This window comes from Bufo gargarizans, chromosome 5, assembly GCF_014858855.1.
Source record: "Bufo gargarizans isolate SCDJY-AF-19 chromosome 5, ASM1485885v1, whole genome shotgun sequence".
Classification (NCBI taxonomy): Eukaryota; Metazoa; Chordata; class Amphibia; order Anura; family Bufonidae; genus Bufo; species Bufo gargarizans.
Window position 1 is genome coordinate 460,464,176 of NC_058084.1, and position 23,703 is coordinate 460,487,878.

The 23,703-nt window shown below is 39.6% G+C and overlaps 1 protein-coding gene across 1 annotated transcript in view; it reads left to right on the top strand.

The window, feature by feature from the left end:
* Positions 1–23,258, top strand: part of MEOX2 (mesenchyme homeobox 2) — a 75,333-nt gene extending 52,075 nt beyond the window's left edge. Inside the window, exons 2-3 of the mRNA XM_044294821.1 lie at positions 6,655–6,827; positions 17,618–23,258. Of these exons, the coding sequence (XP_044150756.1) occupies positions 6,655–6,827; positions 17,618–17,842 (398 nt within the window). The 3' untranslated portion in view covers positions 17,843–23,258. The remainder of the gene's footprint in view (positions 1–6,654; positions 6,828–17,617) is intronic.
* The last annotated feature ends 445 nt before the right edge of the window (positions 23,259–23,703 follow it).

Genomic DNA, 23,703 nt, shown 5'->3' on the forward strand with positions numbered 1-23,703 from the left:
TTTCTCATTATGGGGTATTGAAGGCAGATTGATTGGGGGAAACTTGATTTATTTTCTGTCTTTTTAGCACATGGGGAAACAAAACAAAATGTGAAGAAAGTGAAAGGGTCTGAAGACTTTCCATATATGTTACATTTATGTATCTGTATTTGTCTCTTATATCTACAATCCCATTTCCCCCAAAAATTTGGGGTGCTGTATAAAATGTAAATAAATAAAATAAAAATAGAATGCAATAATTTGAGAATCTCTAGACCAATATTTTATTCACAATAGATTAAAGAACAAATATCACATGTTGAAAGTGAGACATTTTACCAGTTCATGAAAATATTAACTCATTTAGAACTTGATTATAGCATTACATTAAAAAAAAAGTTGGGCCAGGGTCACGTCTACCATTGTGTAGCATTCTCTTTTCTTTTAACAACAGTCTCTAAATGTCTGGGAAGTGAGGAGACCAATTTCTGGAGTTTTGGGAGAGGAATGTTGTCCCATTCTTGTCTGATGCAGGATTCTTGTTGCTCAACACACATGGTTCTTCTTTGCCAGATTTTTTGTTTCATGAGTCACAAAATATTTTCTTTTGGTGAAAGGTCTGGATGCAGGCGGCCGGTTCAGCACCTGGACACTTCGTCTGTGAAGCCATGATGTTGTGATGGAATGCCTGATGTGGTTTAGCATTGTCCTGTTGAAATATACAAGGCCAGAGACATTGTCTGGATGGGAGCATATGTTGTTCTAAAACCTTTATATACTTTTTAGCATTGACAGTGCCTTTCCAGATGGTTAAGCTGCCCATGCTATAGGCACTAACGCAGCTTCATACCATCAGAGATTCAGGTGTTTGAACTGTGTGCTGATAAGCTGGATGGTCCCTCTCCTCTTGAGTGATTGCAGGTACAGAATCATGCCTGAGGCCCCGTAGATTATGACCATCCAATATTGACTGTTGGCCTTGTCCCTTGTGCACATGGATTTCTCCAGATTATCGGAATCTTTTGACGACATTATGTGTTGTAGATGGTGGAAATTCAAAGTCTTTTCACAATTTTACATTGCAGAACATTTTTCTGAAATTGTTCCACAATTTTTAGACGCAATTTTTTGCAGATTGGTCAATTTCTGCCCATCTTCCTTCTGAGAGACTCTGCCTCTCTATCAAGCTCTATTTATACTGTCATGTGTGTTATGGACAGTGGGCATGGACCCACTCTTGCCAACTAACCTAGACCTAAGGGCATTATCCTGGCGGTCCCCTGGTATTCACCTTTTAACCCCATACAGGAATCTGGTCTTCACTACAGGGAAAAAAACAGGACCCCAGCTCCTGAAATAGTCCTGGTGTAGTTGACAGCAAACCTACCGAAGGGTCAGACAATATACTTAGGAGACAGACCGAGGTCAGGGCAGATGGAGTTTGTGCATATTCGAGAGACAGACACAAGGTCAGGGTAGGCGGAGTTCGTGCATATCTGAGAGATAAATCTTAAGTCAGGGCTGGGGGAATAGTAGAGTCAGTAAGCAGGCAGAGAGATTTGATACATGAGCAGACAGGCCGAATAAACGCACCTTTACTGGCTGACTACAGTGCTAGGAACCTAAAGCTCAGGCACCTTTCTGCTTGGGAAAGGTGCCTTAAATACACTCTAATGTACAGCCATTGGCTGGAGGTAACTTGGGTGCGCTGTGCGTCCCTTTAACAGCTGGAGAGCGCTTGTGTACGTCCTAAAGACAGGCCGGGAGGCCTTGACTGAGAAGCAGAGGCTGTGGCCTACAAAAGACACATCTATGTATTATCTATCTATCATTGCTTGAGAAAGCTTCCATTGAGAGGACCGAAACATCGCATCTGGTGGAATAAAATACGCACGTTATTTTTGGAAGTGCCGTGGAGTTTTTCTTTTTTATGCATTTGGTTGGTGGATCGCACCTTAGACGCTGGCACTCCTATTTTTCAGTCTTGATTGCAGTGCTACCCAGTGTTATATTTTTTACTATCTATCTATATATCTATTTTTATTTTATGTATTATCTATCTATCTAATGTACATAAAACGAACTCCACGGCACTTCCAAAAAAAGCGTGTGTTTATTCACCAAATAACAGCAACGTTTCGGTCCACCCAATGGAACCTCTCACATGAAGTGAAAGGTTCAATTGAGTGGACCGAAACTTTGCTGTTATTTGGTGAATAAACGCACGCTTTTTTTTGGAAGTGCCATGGAGTTTGTTTTATATACATTATTTGGTTGGTGGATCGCCTCTACAGCCGCTGGCACTCCGTCTTACTCATTTACTGCTGTCATTTTTCACTTTTTTGTTTTATCTATCTATCTTTATCTATCTGTCTATCTCAAATCTATCGATCAATCTATCTTATCTCTATCTATCTATTTATTATCTTTAGATTTAGCTAATATCTATCTATCTAATATCTATCATATCTATCTATCTATCTATCTATCTATCTCAAATCTATCGATCAATCTATCTTATCTCTATCTATCTATTTATTATCTTTAGATTTAGCTAATATCTATCTATCTCATATCTATCTCATATCTATCTCATATCTATCATATCTATCTATCTATCTATCTCCTATCTAGCTATCTATCTATCTTATCTATCTATCTCATATCCGTCTATGCATCTTTCTATCTATCGCTCTCTCTATTGATCTTCATTTCATTTCATAATTCTACTTTATCTATTTTCTTTTTCCAAGAAATCACTGTGTGATTCTGGAATTTAACCAGATCTCTATTTAAAGTCGTGGCCTTGTAATTCCCCGGATCACAGAATTTAATATACATGCACTATTAGCATATTGCATACCAGATGTATAGATGAAGAGAGGACAGAGGGTCATCTCTACGAATCCCCCCGTGGCCAAATGTTTTAGACTTTCCATCTATCATGGGGCACTGAAGACTGAGTCCTTATAAAGCAGAAAGAGACTGCTGAGCAAGTTAGAACATCTGTACAACAGATGGAAACTCATATAAAAGCTGCCAACATTTTTTTTGGGTCTCCAACCTTTTTTTTCCACCAGAGAGAAACCATGAGGGCCTTGCTTCATAGGATGTGAAAAGAGACCGAAAGGTCAGGGTGGGATGGTATCTCCCAACCCAAAGTCCCAAGAGGTGCATTAAATCAGGATATTTCCAGAAACAAGTTTAAAAAACAAGAGATTTACAGCCTTTCACTTTTAAGAGAAAATTATATTTTTGTAGAGGTAAAAAGGTAAAAGAAATATCAACTTGGAGTTGACTGCAAAATAAAACTCGGAGATGAGAGTCGATAAAACACAACTTAATAATGTGGATTAATATTATTATTTTTTACATAATAATATTTCAATATGGTTTTATTTTACTGTTTCATGAATTGTAGCAAAAAATTCTAAACAATTATTTTGAGAGTCCCAGGAAGGGCGGCTAGATCCCCCGATTTTCCCATTATTATCTAATGAGTTTCTGACCATCTAGGGGCTTATAAAAAATGTAAAAGTTCAGTTTCTTCCATAGATAGTTAACATCCCTACCGGGGTCAAGACTCAAGACTCTAGAATCATTAGTGGAGCAAGAGTGTATTTTCACCCAAAATGTAAACTGGTAACATACAGTATAAGTAAATGAGAAGTTAAAGCAATATACAGAGGTTGGAAATGATATTTATTTTCATTACAGGGGTATTGCCATTCTTTAGCTTTGTTGTGGTGGCCATTTTGAAAAAAAAATGCCAGCAGGAAGTGCAATCGTATTGGTTGTCACTTTTATCTAGAACCTAGCTATTTTTCCCCTAGAACCCACTACTATTTGGTCAGTCTTTTCCATCAGACACAACGTGGTGATTTCTCGAGTAGATATTGTATTTCAAAGATGGCAACCAATATGGCTGAACTTCCAGTTGTCATTTAAGCAAAAATGGTAGTTGCAACACAAACAAGTCAATTTGGAAATACTATATCTCAAAAAAAGCAAGGCTTAATTATATAGAAAAAAAATGGGTGTAACTGATTAAAGGAGGTGCCCAAGACACCCTTGCTCTTCCTGTTTCGTCCGTCAGACCCTCCCTTTCCTTCTTGATTGACAGGGCCAGAAGAGATGACTATGCAGTAACCTGGTCCTGTCAATAATGGACCAAACCCATGGACCTGTGGGCTGCTGTACAACTCTTTTTTGTCAGATAGCATAATGTCTTGAGTGATTTTTCTGGAGCCCAATGGAAGGAGATAGCCATCAGAATGTAGCTATATTTCTCCTTCATCTGTGGTATTGATTGAGTTTGTTGACCTATCTCTGTAACTAAATACTAGACTAAATACTAGGTTGTCAGTGACCTGCCAGACACACACTGCACTAGGGACAAGTGTCCACCAGTTCCTCCAGCTACACCTAAGAGCCAAAAGTAAGTATTTATGTATGTATTATATCTTGTAGGGCTCACTCAGCTGAATGTAACAGTAGCTTTCCCTTAATGATCAGTTGCTTAGTTCTGTAGAAAAAAAATATACTTTTAATTAATATGCAAATGAGCATTTAGGTGCCCTGAGGGAGGGCCCAAGACACTCTGTGCACCTTTGCTCCTCCTGCTTCATCTGCCAGCCCCTCCAGTCTCCTTCTTGATTGACAGGGCCAGCTGAGTTGATTATGCAGTAACCTGGTCCTGTCAATCATGTAAAGGGAGGGGAAGCAGGGGGAGCAAGTGTTCACAGAGGTGCTCATTTGCATATAGATTACAAGTCCTTCTTTTCCAGAATGTAACAACGGATCGTGTGAAAGGTATAATTACATTCAGCTGAGGTAGTCCCACAAGAAATTTTGCGTGGTCTAACAGGGAATTTCCTGGTGACAAGATCCCTTTGATCTGGCATTCAGTAATCCATAAGGTTTGATAATCCAGCACTTTTTCAAAACTTCATATTCCCAGAACCAGAAGACTGAGCAGAGATCATGTGAGGAATGATTGAACATAAATTGTAGTAGCAGATTTGAGGGTAACATTTTACTAGCATTTCTGAGGAATCTCCCCTCTTACTAGATCAACATACATAATCCACAATATGTAATAAACCAGCATCGGACCTGTCCTATTGATGCTAGATTAAAGGAATTTTATTAGTGTATTATTATCATTTATTAGTTTATTAAATATAGAGGTGGAGCTTCAGCCAATAGCTGCGGAGCAGGAAGTCTGTGAGGTGGAGCGTCAGCCAATAGCGGTAGAGCAGGAAGTCTGTGAGGTGTAGCTACAGCCAATAGATGCAGAGCAGGAAGTCTGTGAGGTGGAGCTTCAGTCAATAGCTGCGGAGCAGGAAGTCTGTGAGGTGGAGCTTCAGCCAATAGCTGCAGAGCAGGAAGTCTGTGAGGTGTAGCTTCAGCCAATAGCTGCAGAGCAGGAAGTCTGTGAGGTGGATCTTCAGCCAATAGCTGCTGAATAGGACGTCTGTGAGGTGTAGCTTCAGCCAATAGCTGCAGGTAGGAAGTCTGTGAGGTGGAGCTTCAGCCAAGAGCTACAGAATAGGAAGTCTGTGAGGTTGAGCTTTAGCCAATAGCTGCGGAGCAGGAAGTCTGAGGTGGAGCTTCAGCCAATAGTTGCAGGTAGGAAGTCTGTGAGGTGGAGCTTCAGCCAGTAGCTGCAGAGCAGAAAGGTTGTGATATGGACTTTCAGCCAATAGCTGGAAAGCAGGAAGTATGTGAGGTGGAGCTTCAGCCAATAGCTACAGAGCAGGAAGTATGTGAGGTGGAGCTTCAGCCAATAGCTACAGAATAGGAAGTCTGTGAGGTGGAGTTTCAGCCAGTAGCTACAGAGCAGGAAGTGATGTCATTTTAACAACTTCTTTGGACAGTCCCACAGCATGCAGCAGCCATTGTTATTTCCTTTTTCTTGCCTCATTATAAAAATGTACTTGTGGCTTCACTGTTTCAAGCTTCATTTGGTCTTATACTAGATTCATCTACAGTATGTTACATCTCCAGTCACAATAAATCTTAAAGGGGTATTCCGGTAGGTAAAAGTTATCCCCTCTCCACAGCATACGTGATAACTATCAGATTGGTGGGGGCCCTGATCATGAGAACAGGGGCCCCATAAAGTAGAGCCCTCGGCTATCTCCGGAACTCCAATGGAAATTAATGGAGTGGCCGCAGTCATGTGCGACTGGCCACTCTGTTGATTTCAGGGGAGCAGCAGGAGGCCTGCATTGGTGGGGGATGTTAGGAGACTGACAAGCATGAAGAAAGGAGGTGGAGTTCAATAAAGAGTCTGTGTATATTTGTATCCAGATTTTCTTTAGAATTCAAAATGGCTGCCTATGGTGGCAACTTTCTGTTTACAATTACAAAAGGTGGAGCAGCTCTGGAGCGCAAACTGCTTATCTTACAAGTGAATTTATGTGCTTACCAAGAGTCCAGCAATATTCAAGAGCAGCTGGAAGTTTTATTATTTGGCTGGCATATATTTTAGTATTAAATATAGTATTATGTATGTATTTATTTTATGCTTTTTGGGGTATTACACATATGTTTGTGATAAAGAGGAGCATAATTCAGAAAATATCCAGATAATAAGGTTTTCATTTGAAATATTTTTTTTTACATGAAAAATCAAATAATGAAAAAATCTATATTTTTTTTCATCTGCAGATTCCCAGGAAGGAAGCTATAAATCGGATGTAAATAGTAAACCGCGAAAGGAGAGAACGGCCTTCACGAAAGAACAAATACGAGAATTGGAGGCGGAATTCGCTCATCATAACTACCTGACCCGGTTGAGACGATACGAAATAGCTGTAAACCTGGATCTTACGGAAAGACAGGTACTTCCCGTAAGAGGCTGCATACGACCTTGGATGATTTATAGAATATCAGTGCTGTGGGGGTCAATATAGAAGGACTTGGGGTAGATTCTATGAACATGGGGTTGTTTCCCAGAATAGTTGCACCAGATGTTTTTTGGAAACGTATCGGTGTAGTGATCATTAAAGGGGTATTGCTGTAATTTTAAGTTATCCGCTATCCACAGGAAAGTGGATAACCAGTGGCTAATTTGGCATTTCTGGGCCCCCAAGCATGTATCTACAAGGATGGGTCCTAGAGCAGAAACCACCTGTGAAGGCTAGGCTATGTAGTCAGACCTGCTAGAATGTGAAGTTGAATGTATTGCGCAAAAATATGCGCATCATTAGTGCCGATTTGCGTAATCGCGTCAATAATGACGATATTACAAATTCTAGAATTCGCAAATTTATTGCAAATATTATGCGAAAAAATGTGTGAAATATCATGAAAAAGAATATTGCCTATGCCGCTCATCACTATCCTTTACCTGGTATCTGGTATCTGGTTTAGAAAACCCAATTCTGAGAGCCTATCAGAGGAGGTCCTCCATTCCTCACCTGCATCTGAGAGCTGGAGCTAAGAGGACAGCTTTCTCTGGTGGACATGACATGTGTCTACATACACGGACTGCCCAGGAATTTTACTGTATGCTCCATGTTTCCTGTGGAGACGCTGCAGAGGAATTTAACAATTATGGCCAAGCTCCAGATTACAACTGATCGCTGGAGATTTAATAAGGCAGATCAGCTTATTTCCAGGGAATTGTTCAATAAAAAGGATTGTCCTCAGAGCAATGGACATTAGAAATCAGGCAAAGACATGACGTCGAATGTCTTTTAAAGGGTTTTCTGAGATTTATGCTCTGATGACCTATCCCCTGGATAGGTCATCAGTATCTGATCGGTGGGGGTCTGACACCTGTGATACCTCGCTGATCAACTGTTGTGAGAAGGCACCGATGTTCCTGTGCCCGCCGCTGCCTCCTCACAGCCTACCAAGCACAGTGCCATACATTGTATAGTGGTCGTGCTTGGAATCGCGCTCAGCTACATTCACTTCTCAAAACAGCTGATCGGTGGGGCTCCCGGGTGTCGGTCCCCCGTGATCAGATTCTGATGACCTATCCTTTAAAGGGGTTCTGCAATAAAAATATTCTATATTTTTTTAAACCAGCTCCTGGATATGAATAATTTTTTAATTGCATGCAATTAAAATTATAGAATAGCCACTGAGCCATTCAATAAAATGAATCTGTATAGCGCCACCTACTGTTTGTTATTTTCCTTTTTTTTTTGTCCACTTCACTAAGGTGGTCACACGTGTTCAGTTCAAATCTTTGGTTAGGTTCAGATAAATCTTTTAGAAGCCATGGCAGTTACAGGGAAAAAGCAACAGCGGAAAGGACATACCCCTGGAGAGAGGACGCACCCACTGAGCTGCCATCCTGAAATAAATCTAGCAGAGCAATTGGAGCAATGAATGGGGAGATCTCTGGGTCCATGTGCGGTAGAGGGCTGGTTCTAGCTTTGTTAGAAAGGGTTTGTCATGCATTGTATCAATCACGGCCTAACCACTTTAAGGGGCACTAGATTCCAAAGGTACAACTTTATTTTCTGAGCCCAAGTGTATTTTTTAACAGTGATTCTGCCTACCATGTGTCATTTATAATTATGGTGTCTTCTTTGGCAGAGGGACCTTTGAGCCCCATTAAGCGTCAGGGCTAGAGTGTGACTGCCACCAGATAATCATTGGTGACCATGGTGTTCCCTCCATAGGTGCAGCCAAAACCACTGTACAACATGAGGATCCCAAATAAACAGCTCCTTATCCTATCCACTGTGGCCAGGACCCCAACTTATTTGGTTCGGAATTGCACAAGGATTTAATCATGGTACAGAAGGTCTTTTTGTGGGCCAATTATTGAAAGTCTATGTCTAGCTGTAGCCTCCAATATCTTCTCGTACATCGGGCAGTACAAATATCTGCTTATCTTTTAACAAAGACCACGAGGCTTCATTTACGTTTAAAGTGGTTTTCTGGGACGTTGATATTGATGGCCCATCCTCAGATTAGTGGGGATCCGATTCTTAGCATGTCCAACTGATCAGCTGACTGGAGGGGCTGTGGCACTCCGGTGAGCACCCTATCGCCTTGTTTACCAACCACAGTGCCGTACATTTTGTAGTGGCTGCGTCTGGTACTGCAGCTCTCTGCAGCACAGGGAATAGTAAAATGAAGTTCTCCTTGCAATGACTATGCCTATTGGTGGGTTGACACTTATGAGTAACGGTTTATATTGTGTGCTGTGCTTTTATAATTCCCTAAACAGGGTCTTGGGGGTCGTGGTCAGTAACTGCTGGGGACTGCACCTTGATATTCATAACAAATTTGTCCTTGATGAACTGGTACATGCTGTTCTCCTTGGTTATCCATGACAGTGATTGGATACTATTTGGTGGCTTTTGTATCAATGTTGTAGCAGTATTAGAAATGAATATGGGTATTGTGTAATTTCTCTATTATTGTGACTGTGCAAGATCTCTATTACTATCTTATTACTTTTTGAGTTGTTGGTCTCCATTGCACTGTGACTCATGTTACGATCATCTGCCGTGAGGGTAGCTGTTTTTACATCTGTTTCTGATTGTGCTGGAGGAAAGTTTGCATTTGTATCTCCAAATAATAAGCTATGACTTAATTTTCTTTTTACTTAAAGGGATGTTCCAGTTATAAAAAGTTATCCTATATCCACTGGATAGGGAATAAGTATTAAATGTAAGAGGGTCCAACCACTGGGACCCCCACCAATCAAGGAAGTAGAGATCTCATACCCCAATTTGAATGCAGAGGCGAACAAGCATGCATACTGCTGCTCCATTCATCTTTATGGGGCTACCAAAAAGATGCCCAGTACAACACTTGACTATGTCTGGCAGGCCAACAGAGATAAGTGAAGAGACAGAGCTTTTGCTTGACCTGCCGCTCCATACATACAGGGGCATGGTGCCCTATTCTTGTAATAGGTGGGGGAACCCTCCTCTATCCTATGACGGTTGCAATTGTTAACTAAACTGTCTCTGTACTCCACAAGCACTTGGTAATAATGGTCTATATGACCTCTTAGGCAGTTGCCACAGGAAACAGAATAGTCTCTTCACTCGCCACAGTGCAATTCATAGTCATTAGTAGGGCCACCATACATAGTTCTTAGGCAGTTGCAGGGCTCAGTAGGCGGGAAGGGTCCCCTTCTGAGGTCACTCATTTAATGCAGAGAAGCTAGATGTGCCTATTGACTATATAGTCTGGAAGTAGTCCATAAACACTTGTGGTGTCCATGTCCAGGATTTACTCTAATGAGCCCCACCCATCCAGAGAAGATCCAAAGTATTTAGAAATCCTGGCATCAGGTGGAGGGTGCATGCACCATCGAGAATACTCACTCCATGTGGCTTCAGCTACATAATCTTCTGTTCGATGTTGCAAGCCCTTATATATTATCAAACTCTGACACCTAGTGTCCAGAGTGAGTAATTCAGCAGGCAGGTGGAGCACTGCATGACACATCACACTCTATATGTAATACATTAACACAGTATCTGTAATAAAATGCAATTAAACAGAAGATAGCAGAATAAGACATTAGGTTACTTCACTAATGGTTTAAGGTTCAAGAATACACTCCAGTGAGGGGGTGGTTCAGTGTGCTGACAGTCCTTATTGGAGGATGAGGATTCCTATGAGTCCTTTTATAATGGGGTACGTAAATGTGGCGTTGAGTGGTAATCAAGGACAGGCCAAATTGCAGGTGCCACAAAGGCAAGGCTATAGCCTAGGATCTGCCCGGACTGGGTGCCAACCACCCACTTTGTCCAGATATTTGGGCTTGGTGAAGTAACACCTAGCTAAGGCTCTGCAGTACGGGGGTATTGTTTGTGTGTAGTGTATGGTATGTGCTGTGTAAGGCGTTATGACTTTTTCTGGCCCTGATTTTTGGCATCACTCTCTTTATAAAGAATGTGATTCCAATAAGAACATTCTCTTAGTCGATGGCTCATAGGACAATTTCTTAATACAATAGTAAAATAGGATCCAAACCAGACAAGTGTATTCTATTGTATCTTAGATTTGACCAGATATTATCCATGTTCAATGTGCAAATTATTAGCCAGCAAATGTGTAGCAGATGATCGGGACGAAATAAAAAAATTCCTAAACCAATATGTTTCTTTGAGCGCATATCAAGTACCTCGGAAATAGGGAGTTTCCGCAACTCATCAAAAGTGTAGAAAGCAAATGTTTTCAATCCTCGGTATAATTTATGCTTACAGTATGTAGTTTCATATGATATATCTGTGCGCCTTACTATCTCCATGCAGATAGCTGTATAGGAACAGACAGATGTTTAGAATCTCCTAGTTTTGAAAATATATTTTTTTCCAAAACAGACAATAATGAAAACGTAATTATTATTGCGCAATTTGCGCTGAATGTAAAATGTACTTTATAATATAAGTACTATATTGCTGCCTCCTGTGTACCACAATATAACTAGTATAATATTGCCCCCTATGTACAGGAATATACCTATTATAATACTGCCTCCTATGTACAAGAATATAACTACTATAATACTGCCTCCTATGTACAAGAATATAACTACTATAATACTGCTCCTATGTACAAGAATATAACTACTATAATACTACCTCCTATGTACAAGAATATAACTACTATAATACTGCTCCTATGTACAAGAATATAACTACTATAATACTGCCTCCTATGTACAAGAATATAACTACTATAATACTGCTCCTATGTACAAGAATATAACTGCTATAATACTGCCTCCTATGTACAAGAATTTAACTACTATAATACTGCCTCCTATGTACAAGAATATAACTACTATAATACTGCCTCCTATGTACAAGAATTTAACTACTATAATACTGCTCCTATGTACAAGAATATAACTACTATAATACTCCCTCTTATGTACAAGAATATAACTACTATAATACTGCATCTATGTACAAGAATATTACTACTATAATACTGCTCCTACGTACAAGAATATAACTACTATAATACTGCCTCCTATGTACAAGAATATAACTACTATAATACTGCCTCCTATGTACAAGAATTTAACTACTATAATACTCCCTCTTATGTACAAGAATATAACTACTATAATACTGCTCCTATGTACAAGAATATAACTACTATAATACTGCTCCTATGTACAAGAATATAACTGCTATAATACTGCTCCTATGTACAAGAATATAACTACTATAATACTGCCTCCTATGTACAAGAATATAACTACTATAATACTGCCTCCTATGTACAAGAATATAACTACTATAATACTGCTCCTATGTACAAGAATATTACTACTATAATACTGCTCCTCTGACTGCAGCCAATCTGATACTGATGACCTATCCCGAGAATAGGTCATCCATAGTAAAAAGTTGACAGCCCATTTAAGTGAATGAAACTTAGCTGCTAAGATAAGATAATATGCCTTTTTTGTCACTGTACAATACAATGTAATACAATGTACAATAAAATGAAATGTTGCTATACCAGACTATGCACCACATGTGCAGAGCTGCTCCTGGCAATGATTCAAGGTGAAAGGCCATTGCAGCAACATGGAACTTTAAATCAACTGATCGTTGAGGTTGTCATGACTTGTATAAGGCAAAAACACTAATTTTCAATTCCTTCCTTTCCAAGCTGTGTGTGAGTGCAAAGGTGGTACAGTTATTACCGCTACATCCATTAGGCATGTCGATCAATTTCTGGGTCGCATGATGATACTGTTGAGTCTAACTGATCCCAACACAGCTTTGATAATGACAGTCAGTAGCATATAGTATCTAAAGGCTCATGGGCCCTGGTGCAAGAGTTCAGTTTTGAGGGTCCCCCATCCCTCTGTGATTTGAGGCAAGGCTCAGGGGTGCTCCTAGCATTTTTGCTGCCTGACGCAAAAATTGAAATGGCACCCTGCCCCCCTTGCCAAATTCTCGACCTAACCCCTTCTCTACAGCCTTAGGCCTCTTTCACACGACAGTATGTCCATTTCAGTGTTTTGCGGTCCGTTTTTCACGGATCCGTTGTTCCGTTTTTTGCTTCCGTTGTGGTTCCGTTCCGTTTTTCCGTATGGCAAATACAGTATACAGTAATTTCATATAAAAAATTGGGCTGGGCATAACATTTTCAATAGATGGTTCCGCAAAAAACGGAACGGATACGGAAGACATACGGATGCATTTCCGTATGCATTCCGTTTTTTGCGGACCCATAGACTTTAATGGAGCCACGGAACGTGATTTGCGGCCAAATATAGGACATGTTCTATCTTTAAACGGAACGGAAAAACGGAAATACGGAAACGGAATGCACACGGAGTACATTCCGTTTTTTTTGCGGAACCATTGAAATGAATGGTTCCGTATACGGACCGTATACGGACCGCAAAAAACGGCCCGCAAAACTGAAAAAAAAAACGGTCGTGTGAAAGAGGCCTAACTGTTAAAGACATATTTGGAAAGCATTACATACAGCGCTACAAAACATCCAGGGTAATACAGCGCCCCATACCTCTTACATCCAGTGATGTCTCCTCTGATGTAGATGTTCTTCTTCCCTCATCTTCTCCATTCAGACCAGACCACCATGATGATTTCTTTCATCCATCTCTTGTTTCTGCAGAATTTGAAAAACAGACATCTTAGTTTCCCACTTTTCCATCCTCCTCCCCACCTTTTCAAGACGCCATCCTCCCACCTTCTGAAGACCCCATTCTGCCACCATTAATACTGTGCCCACTGTGCTCCCCAATACTATACTGCAGAAACAGTACCCCTGAAAATACTGGTACCACACAGATAGTTCCACCTTCACTAATGATTTGCATGCAGTGCCATACAGAATAACATGATGATACTGTTGGGTCTAACTGGTCCCAAGACAGCCTTGATAATGATGATGACAGTCAGGGTGTAGCTAAAGACCCTTTGGGAGGAAGTATGATAAAAAACACCATTTTGACATGTTTTTAATATATTTTTTATATATTAAATACTGCCTGATGAAGCAACCCTAACTTCTTATCTATCAAAATAACTGTTAGACAAGAAAGTAAAAAATATGATTTCTATTTTATTACATGATGGCAAAAAATGTAAATATCGAATTGTTGATTTTTTATTTTTTCTCCCGTGGGGGCGCTGCAAGAGAATTGAACACTTACTGATTACTGTGAAAAAAGAGAACCTTTTTTTAACCCTTTCAGGCTATTTTCCATTTTTGCCTTCCAACAAACATAACTTTTTTTTTTTCCTGATCATCCAGCTGCACGAGGGCTTTTTTTTCGGGACAAGTTGTACTTTCTATTGGCACCATTTATTGCATGCAATTAAGTGTGGGGGGGGGGGGGGGGAAGGGGGGCGGGAAAAAAATACCAAATGTTGTGGAAGCCGTACAGCTTTCACTTTGTGGTACAACTGACCTATTCTCCTGGTCAGTACAGTAAGGCTGAGTTCACACGGGCGAGATCTCCGTGCAGGTGCAAAGCGGGAGGTGAACGCATTGCACCCGCACTGAATCTGGACCCATTCATTTCTATGGGGCTGTGCACATGAGCTGTGATTTTCACGCATCACTTATGCGTTGCGTGAAAATCGCAGCATGTTCTATATTGTGCGTTTATCATGCCATGCAGGCACCATAGAAGTGAATGGGGCTGAGTGAAAATCGCAAGCAACCGCAAGCAAGTGCGGATGCGGTGCGATTTTCACGCATGGTTGCTATTCACTTATTATTTTCTCTTATAACATGGTTATAAGGGAAAATAATAACATTCTTTAATACAGAATGCTAAGTAGAAGGTCAATTGAGGGTAAAAAAAAAAAAAAAAAAAACTCACCTTGATCGCGTAGCTGCCGATCTCTTCTTACTTCTTTAATCATGAGCTGCCGGCTAAAGGACCTGTGGTGATGTCAGATCACATGGTCCAATCACATGGTCCATCACTGTGGTTGCACTTTAAATCACACGTAATATGCACTTTAAATCACACATAAATTGCACTTTAAATCACACGTAAATTGCACTTTAAATCACACATGTTGTATTGCCCATTTTTCAATTTAGTGTAATGAGCATTTGGATGTGGTTATAACAGTCATATGGCCACATGCCTCTCAGTTACCGCTAGTGATCACTAGCAGCCACTGGGTAAATTGGTACAAAATCCATCTTGGACTGATAGTTTTACTTTTCTTTCTGTCCTGACACCGTATGTTTTAAAACAATGAAATAAAGAGATAATTTTATAAAATTTAGTGGAGATCGCTTAAGGGATTTTTTTGGTCTATTGACCGTTGTTCATTTACTACTATATTCCGCAGCGCTTTACAGACATTAGCATCCAACTGTCCCCAATGGGGCTCACAATCTAAGGTTCCTATCAGTCTGTCTTTGAAGTGAGGGAGGAAACCGGAGAACCCGGAGGAAACCCTCGCAAACACGGGGAGAACATACAAACTCCATGCAGATGTTGCCCTTGGTCAGATTCGAATCTAGGACCCCAGCGCTGCAAGACACCAGTGCTAACCACTGAGCCACCGTGCTGCTCTATTAGAATAACAGATGAGCAGATAACTGCAGTAAAGTGATCTGTACACACCAAGAGGTGGCGCCTATTATTGGGCTTATTGGTCCAGTGCGAAAACTGCAGGATTTAATGTTTTTTGTTTATACAGTAGATAAATTAAAAATATCATCAAAAGTTATTTAAAAATATGTTAAACATAAAAACGTGATTCAAACAATAGATCATTATCTGATGACACATTCCCTTTAAATTTACTTTGTGATTTAATTGACGGTTGTTCATAGACGTAACAAACATGCCACAACTTCATAGTCTTAGGTTTGGAGCGCGCTTCTGTAGCAAATAGAAATCCTACATTTCAGTGAGAATTTCTGGGCAGTGCGTGCTCTGGAGGCCACAGAAAAACATGAAATGTGCCCACTGAGCGGCTTCCAAGTACATGTTGTCTTGGAGGGACGCCGCCTGTAGAGCAAAAGTAAATGACGGAAACAGAAGCTGCTTCACCCTGACGTCCACCGAGGAATCTGACAGCTCCAGTCACTGCTCACAGCAACAAATGCTCCACATCAATAACAGCCGCAGTATGGCCTCACGTTTCCAGTAATGAGGGTGACTGGGATTACTGGTGCCCACTACACACCGCTGTTGCCATAGAGCTCTGTTATTGGAACACAGTGTAACAAGCTGAAAAACTGGTGACCTTAAAAGAGGTTGTCCCTGCTGTACGACCCTCAGTCTGCAGGGGTATAAATCTGCCTATCTATCTACAGTATCTATCTCATATCTATGAATCAATTCATTATCTATCTATCTATCTATCTATCTATCATCTATTATCTATCTATCTATCTACAGTATCTATCTCATATCTATCTATCTATCTATCTATTATCTATCTATCTATCTAATATCTATTATCTATCTATCTATCTATCTATCTCATATCTATCTATCTATCTATCTATCTATTATCTATCTATCTATCTATCTATCTATCACTATGTAATACCTATCTTATATCTATCTATCTATCTATCTATCTATCTATCTACAGTATCTATCTCATATCTATGTATCAATTCATTATCTATCTATCTATCTATCTATCTCATATCTATTATCTATCTATCTATCTATCTATCATCTATTATCTATCTATCTACAGTATCTATCTCATATCTATGTATCAATTCATTATCTATCTATCTATCTATCTATCTATCTATCTCATATCTATTATCTATCTATCTATCTATCATCTATTATCTATCTATCTACAGTATCTATCTCATATCTATGTATCAATTCATTATCTATCTATCTATCTATCTATCTATCTATCATCTATTAATCTATCTATCTATCTATCTATCTATCTATTATCTATCTCATATCTATTATCTATCTATTATCTATTATCTATTATCTATCTATCTATCTACAGTATCTATCTCATATCTATGTATCAATTCATTATCTATCTATCTATCTATCTATCTCATATCTATCTATCTATTATCTATCTATCTATCTCTTATCTATCTATCTATCTATCTATCTATCTATCTCATATCTATCTATCTATCTATCTATCATCTATCTATCTATCTATCTATCTATCTATCTATCTCTATTTAATACCTAAATTATAGCTCTCTACATCATATCTATTATCTATCTATCTATCTATCTATCTATCTATCTATCTATCTATCACTATGTAATACCTATCTATCTTTATATCTATCTTTCTATCTATCTATCATCTATCTATCTATTATCTATCTATTATCTATCTATCTATCTCATTTCTATCTATTGATCAATCTAATACCCACCGATCCAAAATTCTGAGAAGAGACACATTTGCCATCTGTATTCTATGAATCCTTAGCCGTGGAGCAGTATAGATAGATAATTTAGGTGCAGTAGCTACAGTACAACACGGATCAGAGTGTTAGCTCTGGGGTCAATATAACCAGAAATGAGGGATTTGCTTCTATCATCTGCAGTGAAGAGTTTTGCGTCCCAGAGAATCCCACACTTTCACAAGATCAAAATGTTGCAGATTTATTGCTACAATTTTTTTTACATAATAAACTGATTTTCTTTTCCCATTTTCTTTCCATAAAGGTGAAAGTTTGGTTTCAGAATCGCAGAATGAAGTGGAAGCGAGTGAAGGGAGGTCAGCAGGGAGCCGCCGCACGAGAAAAAGAACTGGTCAATGTCAAAAAAGGAACTTTACTACCATCTGAGCTTTCGGGGATTGGAGCTGCCAACCTTCAGCACACAGTTGACTCACTAGCCAACGACGACAGCCGAGACAGCGATCAGAGCTCGGAACACGCTCACTTGTGATCCTCATATGAAAGAGACTATAGTTTCATTCTCAGGAAAGAAAAGAACGTGGCCTGGACTGGCTCTATCAAATGCTTCAAGCCCTGAGATTCTCGGGAACTACTTATGTATTTTTGCCCTGGATTAGAAAAACGTAGAAGCTTTCTTCCACAGGTTGTTGGTGGTATTGCGGATCAATACCCGATGTTCAGGTGTGGCACTATTTTTGGAAGATAGCAACCATGTTTTTCTTATCCAGGGCAAACCCTTTAAGGTCTTCTATGTGATTCTGTAACAGTGAATGGGTCCAGGAGTCAGGACAAGAATCAGAAATGTAGGAAGTTGCCACAGTATAGTAATGTATTGAGGCACAGCTAGCTACCTGTTTCTTTACCTGGGCAAATATTCCCTTTTATGCCCTATTCCTGTATCCAAATACCATGGGAAGGCAGAGGGCATTTCTAGACACCCAACATCCAGGTCACATGCGGACCATCCCCCCAACTACACCTTTGGCTCCTCTCTAGGGGGGTTTCAATATCAGAAAAGGGGCAAAAGTCAAGTGAAGCAGTTGATTATACCAAATAGGTTGCAAAAATAAGAACTATAATTTGACCAGTTGCCATGGGCAATGTCTAGACTTTCCTCTTGCACCAACGACTCAAATTATAATGTGATGCCTGAAGAGGCAATACTAGGGGTGTAATAGTCCCCTATAATGCCAAACAGAGGGTGGGAACTTCAGGAATCCCAAGGCCATATTCACACTTTGAAATATATGGTATGTGACAAGAAAGTATCCAGAGGTCCTCTTTCACCTGGTGTTTCCCGAAAATGTCTCTCTTTCAAGTATGCCTGTTCCAGTAGGTATTGCCATTTTTTTGGGGGGTATATTGGATGGCATGGTAGACAACAGCATTCCATGCAGTGGAATGCAGTAAAATAATGTATACCACACCATATATGGCGTCCTATGAGCTACATACGGTATGCCACTATATGCCTCATCAGAGCCTTTCGTCAGAGGTATGCATTGGCAAATCTTCCCAGTGGATGGCAATGATGAAGTGTGAACAGAACCTTAGAAATGGCACAGATTGCATCACATGATCCCTTTCAAAGCTTCTGACTAGTTGAGAGGGATCAAATGATACCCATCCTCCACTTGGAGACCACCTTTAACTGGCTGCAGATGCCACTCCACATATTCTGGAGATGGTTTTGTTCCTAGGCTACACTGTTCCCAAATTCCGAGCAATCGTTAAGCTTCCAAAATGCTTTTCAGTCCATGTGCTCAAGAGGGTGTGATCCTCAATGGCTAGAGACTGAGCTCTGGTTCACTCATTGTTGAGAATGATACCACCTTGACATTGCATAGCCACAATAGCATACTGGGAGCTGAAACTACCAGCAACAATTGCTTGGGAATTGTTTGTCCTAGAAAAACAAAAAAAACTGTTATGGGATTTTTAGGTGGTAGGTAAAGCCAGGTAACGTGGTCTATCATTGTTGGAGGATGTGACATCCTCTTTTAGCTCCCTTGGTTGACACTTTTGGGGGCTGTTTATTAAGGGAATTACACCCTCTGGTAGAACTCTACTAGGCAATTACATTAAATTCCTTATTTTTGAAGTTTGCAATAGAGACAGTTTATCTAGAAAAGGACTTTTTATCCATGCTAAACTGCGGACAGCACTAGGTAGGGGGTGAGGAGTGCAGTACAAACATACATTTTGTGGAACTCCTATCTGGAGTAGTGTGAACATGAAGTTGTATTCTGCTAGATTCTGCTCCTTTAAGGGGTTTCCAGTTTTTGGAGATTTTTAAACAGAAACCTGCTGCATGTTGCTCCCTGTCACTTCTTCACAGTTCCAACAATGGTGCACTTCGTTTGTTCAGTGGTGTGGGGCACGCGTCCCAGATCAATCTCCCATGTAAGCTATACAAGACAAGACCTGCACTCACTGGATGCGATATCTTTCTTTTATTTGTTACATGAAGAACAACTGTTTTGGCTCGTAAGGTGAGCCTTTCTCAAACAGACCAGACAGGTCTGTTTGAGAAAGGCTTACCTTACTAGCCGAAACGCGTCACAGTTGTTCTTCATGTGACAAATAAAAGAAAGATATCGCATCCAGTGAGTGCCATTCTTTACAGTTCCCTGGTTTCCTTCTCTGGACTTCCAATCCATTTTTGTAATCTTGTGGACAGATGGGTTCATGTAGCAAATGAAGTGCCTGCCTCAGTATGACCTGACCCCAAGCCCCACATGACCCATCAGTGATCTGCTGCTTGGAGATACCTCTCTACTGAGTCTAGTCATTGGCCGCATGTGACACCATCTGTTTAGAAGTTTGCAAAACACAGACCTAAGGACTAGAAAAAGGAGCCAGGGAGCTGGAGCAGGGCAGTGGGGAGCAACATGCTGAAAAGGGTTATTAAAAATGTCCCCAAAACTGGACAAATCATTAAAGGAGCAGAATCTCGCAGAATAAAACTTCACATTCACACTACCCCTGATAACTTAATTTCCAAAAAAGGTATGTTTTTTCCCAGCTCATACTTGTTGCTGTCAGCGGTTTAGCATGGTCAAAACTGCTGGCAGACTCCCTTTAAATGTAATGTAATGTAGCACAACTGTGGATACAGATCAGACTATGGAAGAAACAGGGATGGGCGTATCTTTGCCAGATAACCTTGTCTCGGCAATGATGGGTAATTAAATTGATTTGGAACATTCCAATTCTGTAAAATATTTTCACGATAGTGACTATGGGCTGGAAATCTAGCTTTCAATTGCACTGATGTTAACACAAAATTCCCTTAGTAGTCAACAATTTTTGTCATGGAATGTGTGTCTATAGAATTTTCATAAAGCTCTTGTTCTCTGTTATAGATTTTTGGTAAAAAAAAAAAGAGTTTAAACAACTGTAAAAGGTTATGTCCAGGGATTGTGTGCTTTAAAGAGGTTGTCCAACTGTGAAAAACTCTAAGGGGCAGAATAACGTAAAAAAGTAAAGAAAGAATACTAATCTGACTGGTCCCACTAGTCACTCCCATTTGGAGACCTTCTGAGTCTCCCCAGTGGTCTCTACTTTCTGGTCCCTCTTGATGTGATCTTCCAGCCAGCCACCAACTGAGCCTGTGATTTCTTGTATCGAGAGGGTCCAAGAAATAGGGACTGGCAAGTGACCCAGGAAACACTGGAAAGAGCAGTGAAGAATCAGTGAGAATTTTTTCATTTTTTTTATTTTATTTTCCAATTGGACAACACTTTTAAGGTACCTTAACTGTTTGGATTTTTCATAGAGAATATAATGGTGATATATTATTGCTGTATTCTCTGAGAATGTAAAAACATATTTTAAAGGGGTTTCTCACTTTCTGATCAGTGGGGGTCTGACTCATAATAAAGGGGCTGCAGACCTAGGTGAGCATTGAGGTTCTGTCAAAGTTTTTTTTTTTTTTTTTTTTTACCTGCATAACAAAAGCTGCCCCTTTGTTACCAAAGGTTGGACCCCCAAAGATCATGTAGTGAGGGCATAGCCTTAGCAATATGTCACCATGTCTTAAGATGGAATGGTCACAAGGAGACATCAAAAGATTGTCTACTATCCCTTTAAAAATAAATTTATACTGTGACCTAAATTATCAGACAACAATATTCATGGCACTTTCTATAAAATATATCTAATGGTCTTTTAGCCAATAAGAAACATCCACAACAGTGCCACCTATAGGTGATAAAATAAAGCAAAATGGAGTCCATTTCTTACATTTTATGCATTTCCTAAAGAAATGAGATTTAGTTTTTCACTTGGAAACGTCCTAGAAATTTTTTCAGATCTCACATCTTGCAATTTTTTTACATCATCCAAAGACAATCAACCATTTTCATTTCACTTGGTCTCGGGTTATCCCTGTATAGATTTTATTTAATTTTCCTCCTAAACTCAACCAAAGAGAATGAAGATTGGCCAATAACCAATTAGAGTCGTCAGACGATGAAAAAACTATACATATAGGGTTTATCCATTTTTGGACAGCAACTTGATCTGTATGAACTATACTTCCCACCTATAGAGCAAATGTTATCTCTATTCTAGCACTTGTGATGGTGGCCTAGTGGTTGGGATAATCATAGAAACACCATCCCATACCCATGACCTAGTAGCATTGCCACACTACCTTCTCAATTCCAGAACATTTCTCCAAGATCTCTAAGGGTAGTCAAGATCAGTGGATCCATGTTTAATAAGATTCCACTTTAGTTTTGCACTTAAATGTTACTAAAGTACGTTAAAGAGGGTTCTCGATGGACATTGATGTCTAGTACCTACTGTGGTCTGGTGATGGAGCTATTTGTAGATACTCTATGAGTCATTTAGATCACAAAGGTTATCTAGTGGCTTTGAAAGCTTCATGTAATGAAGATCATCATACTCTCTTAAGGTATCTCACAGAGGAACTTTGCCAAGCTTTGACGGAGGACTTGTGAGGACTTGGAAATGATCCTTCCCGAATAAATGCTGATTATAAGTTCCTTGTATCCAGTTAAATATTACAAAATTATGTTAAAGAGTATTCTAGATAATGAACATTGATATCCAGAACCTACCTGGGTTTGGTCATGGAGATATTCATAGCTACTCTAAAAGTAATTTCTATCACAATGGTTCTTCTAGTGGCTTTAACATTTTTATAAATTCTAAATTCCTGGATTCCAGTTTAGGTATGAAAGTGGTTTTACTTCAAACAGTGATTTCATTGATCACAACTGGTATGGCTATTGGGGGTGCAGAGCTAGCAGTCACACTTCATCCCCTCTGCTACATGAGAAGACATTTAATAATTGACACATGGTAAGTGGAAAGGCTCTGCTCCAGATTTTGGGGAAAAAAGTAACTTAATTAATGTTGCTTGGGCAACACTTTCCTATTTTAATACATTTGTGATGGACATACTAAACAGACTGGTGGGATAGATATTCCAATTTCTGGGATCTACCCAGGTTTCTATAACATATGTAGTTTGTTCAGTTTGGAAGTCATAGCTGGGATACAGGGAAAAATATTCCTTATTTGCAAGAAAGTGGTGAATGTGTTGTTGGCCTAAACCTGACCACCCCACACTCTCTTGTATGAATTGTGAAAATGTTGCTTCTAATTTGGGGACCTTCTTTAGAAGCCAGGGACTTTGCTTAGGAATTCTGGTCTCCAGGCAGTGAGATACTGTATTTGGTTTACATAAAGGGAATTACAATTTGCAATCTTTTCTGGACTACAGTATGGACCGCCAAGGTTGTACTTTGGCTATGTGTATATATATGTATGCATTAGAAACCGACTTTCATTTACCAAGAACATGGACAAGACAAGACACAGAAAAAAATTGTTTGTACTTTGTTCAATAAAAGAAGCATTCTTTTTCATTACAATTGGTTGTTTTACTTAATTACAATGGACTGGGCTGTTCTTCACGTTTGACAAAGTTGAACTTGAGGGATCTTAAACACCACCTACAGACACAATAGTTCTCACGGTCAGTGGTGCGGTGATGATTCTGAATTTAGTGCTAATGAATACAGACTGAAATATACAAGTCAAAAGATTCAAGTACTGTATGTGATATATCTATAGCCAATCCTTCCATGGACCACTCCTTCTACCTCTACCAACTCTTCATGCCTTGAGAACTACTCTCTCCTTAACCTTTTATAGAAGCAAACCAATAGGAAACATTTTTGATCTGTCCATTGTCTGGAAACATTTTGATACACTTTTTGATCACACATTTTGTCTAAAACTTTAAATATGTCAAAATAATTTGTTAGGGTAAGGTTTTACTGGGTAACTGGAGGATCACATGAGTACAAAAGGATC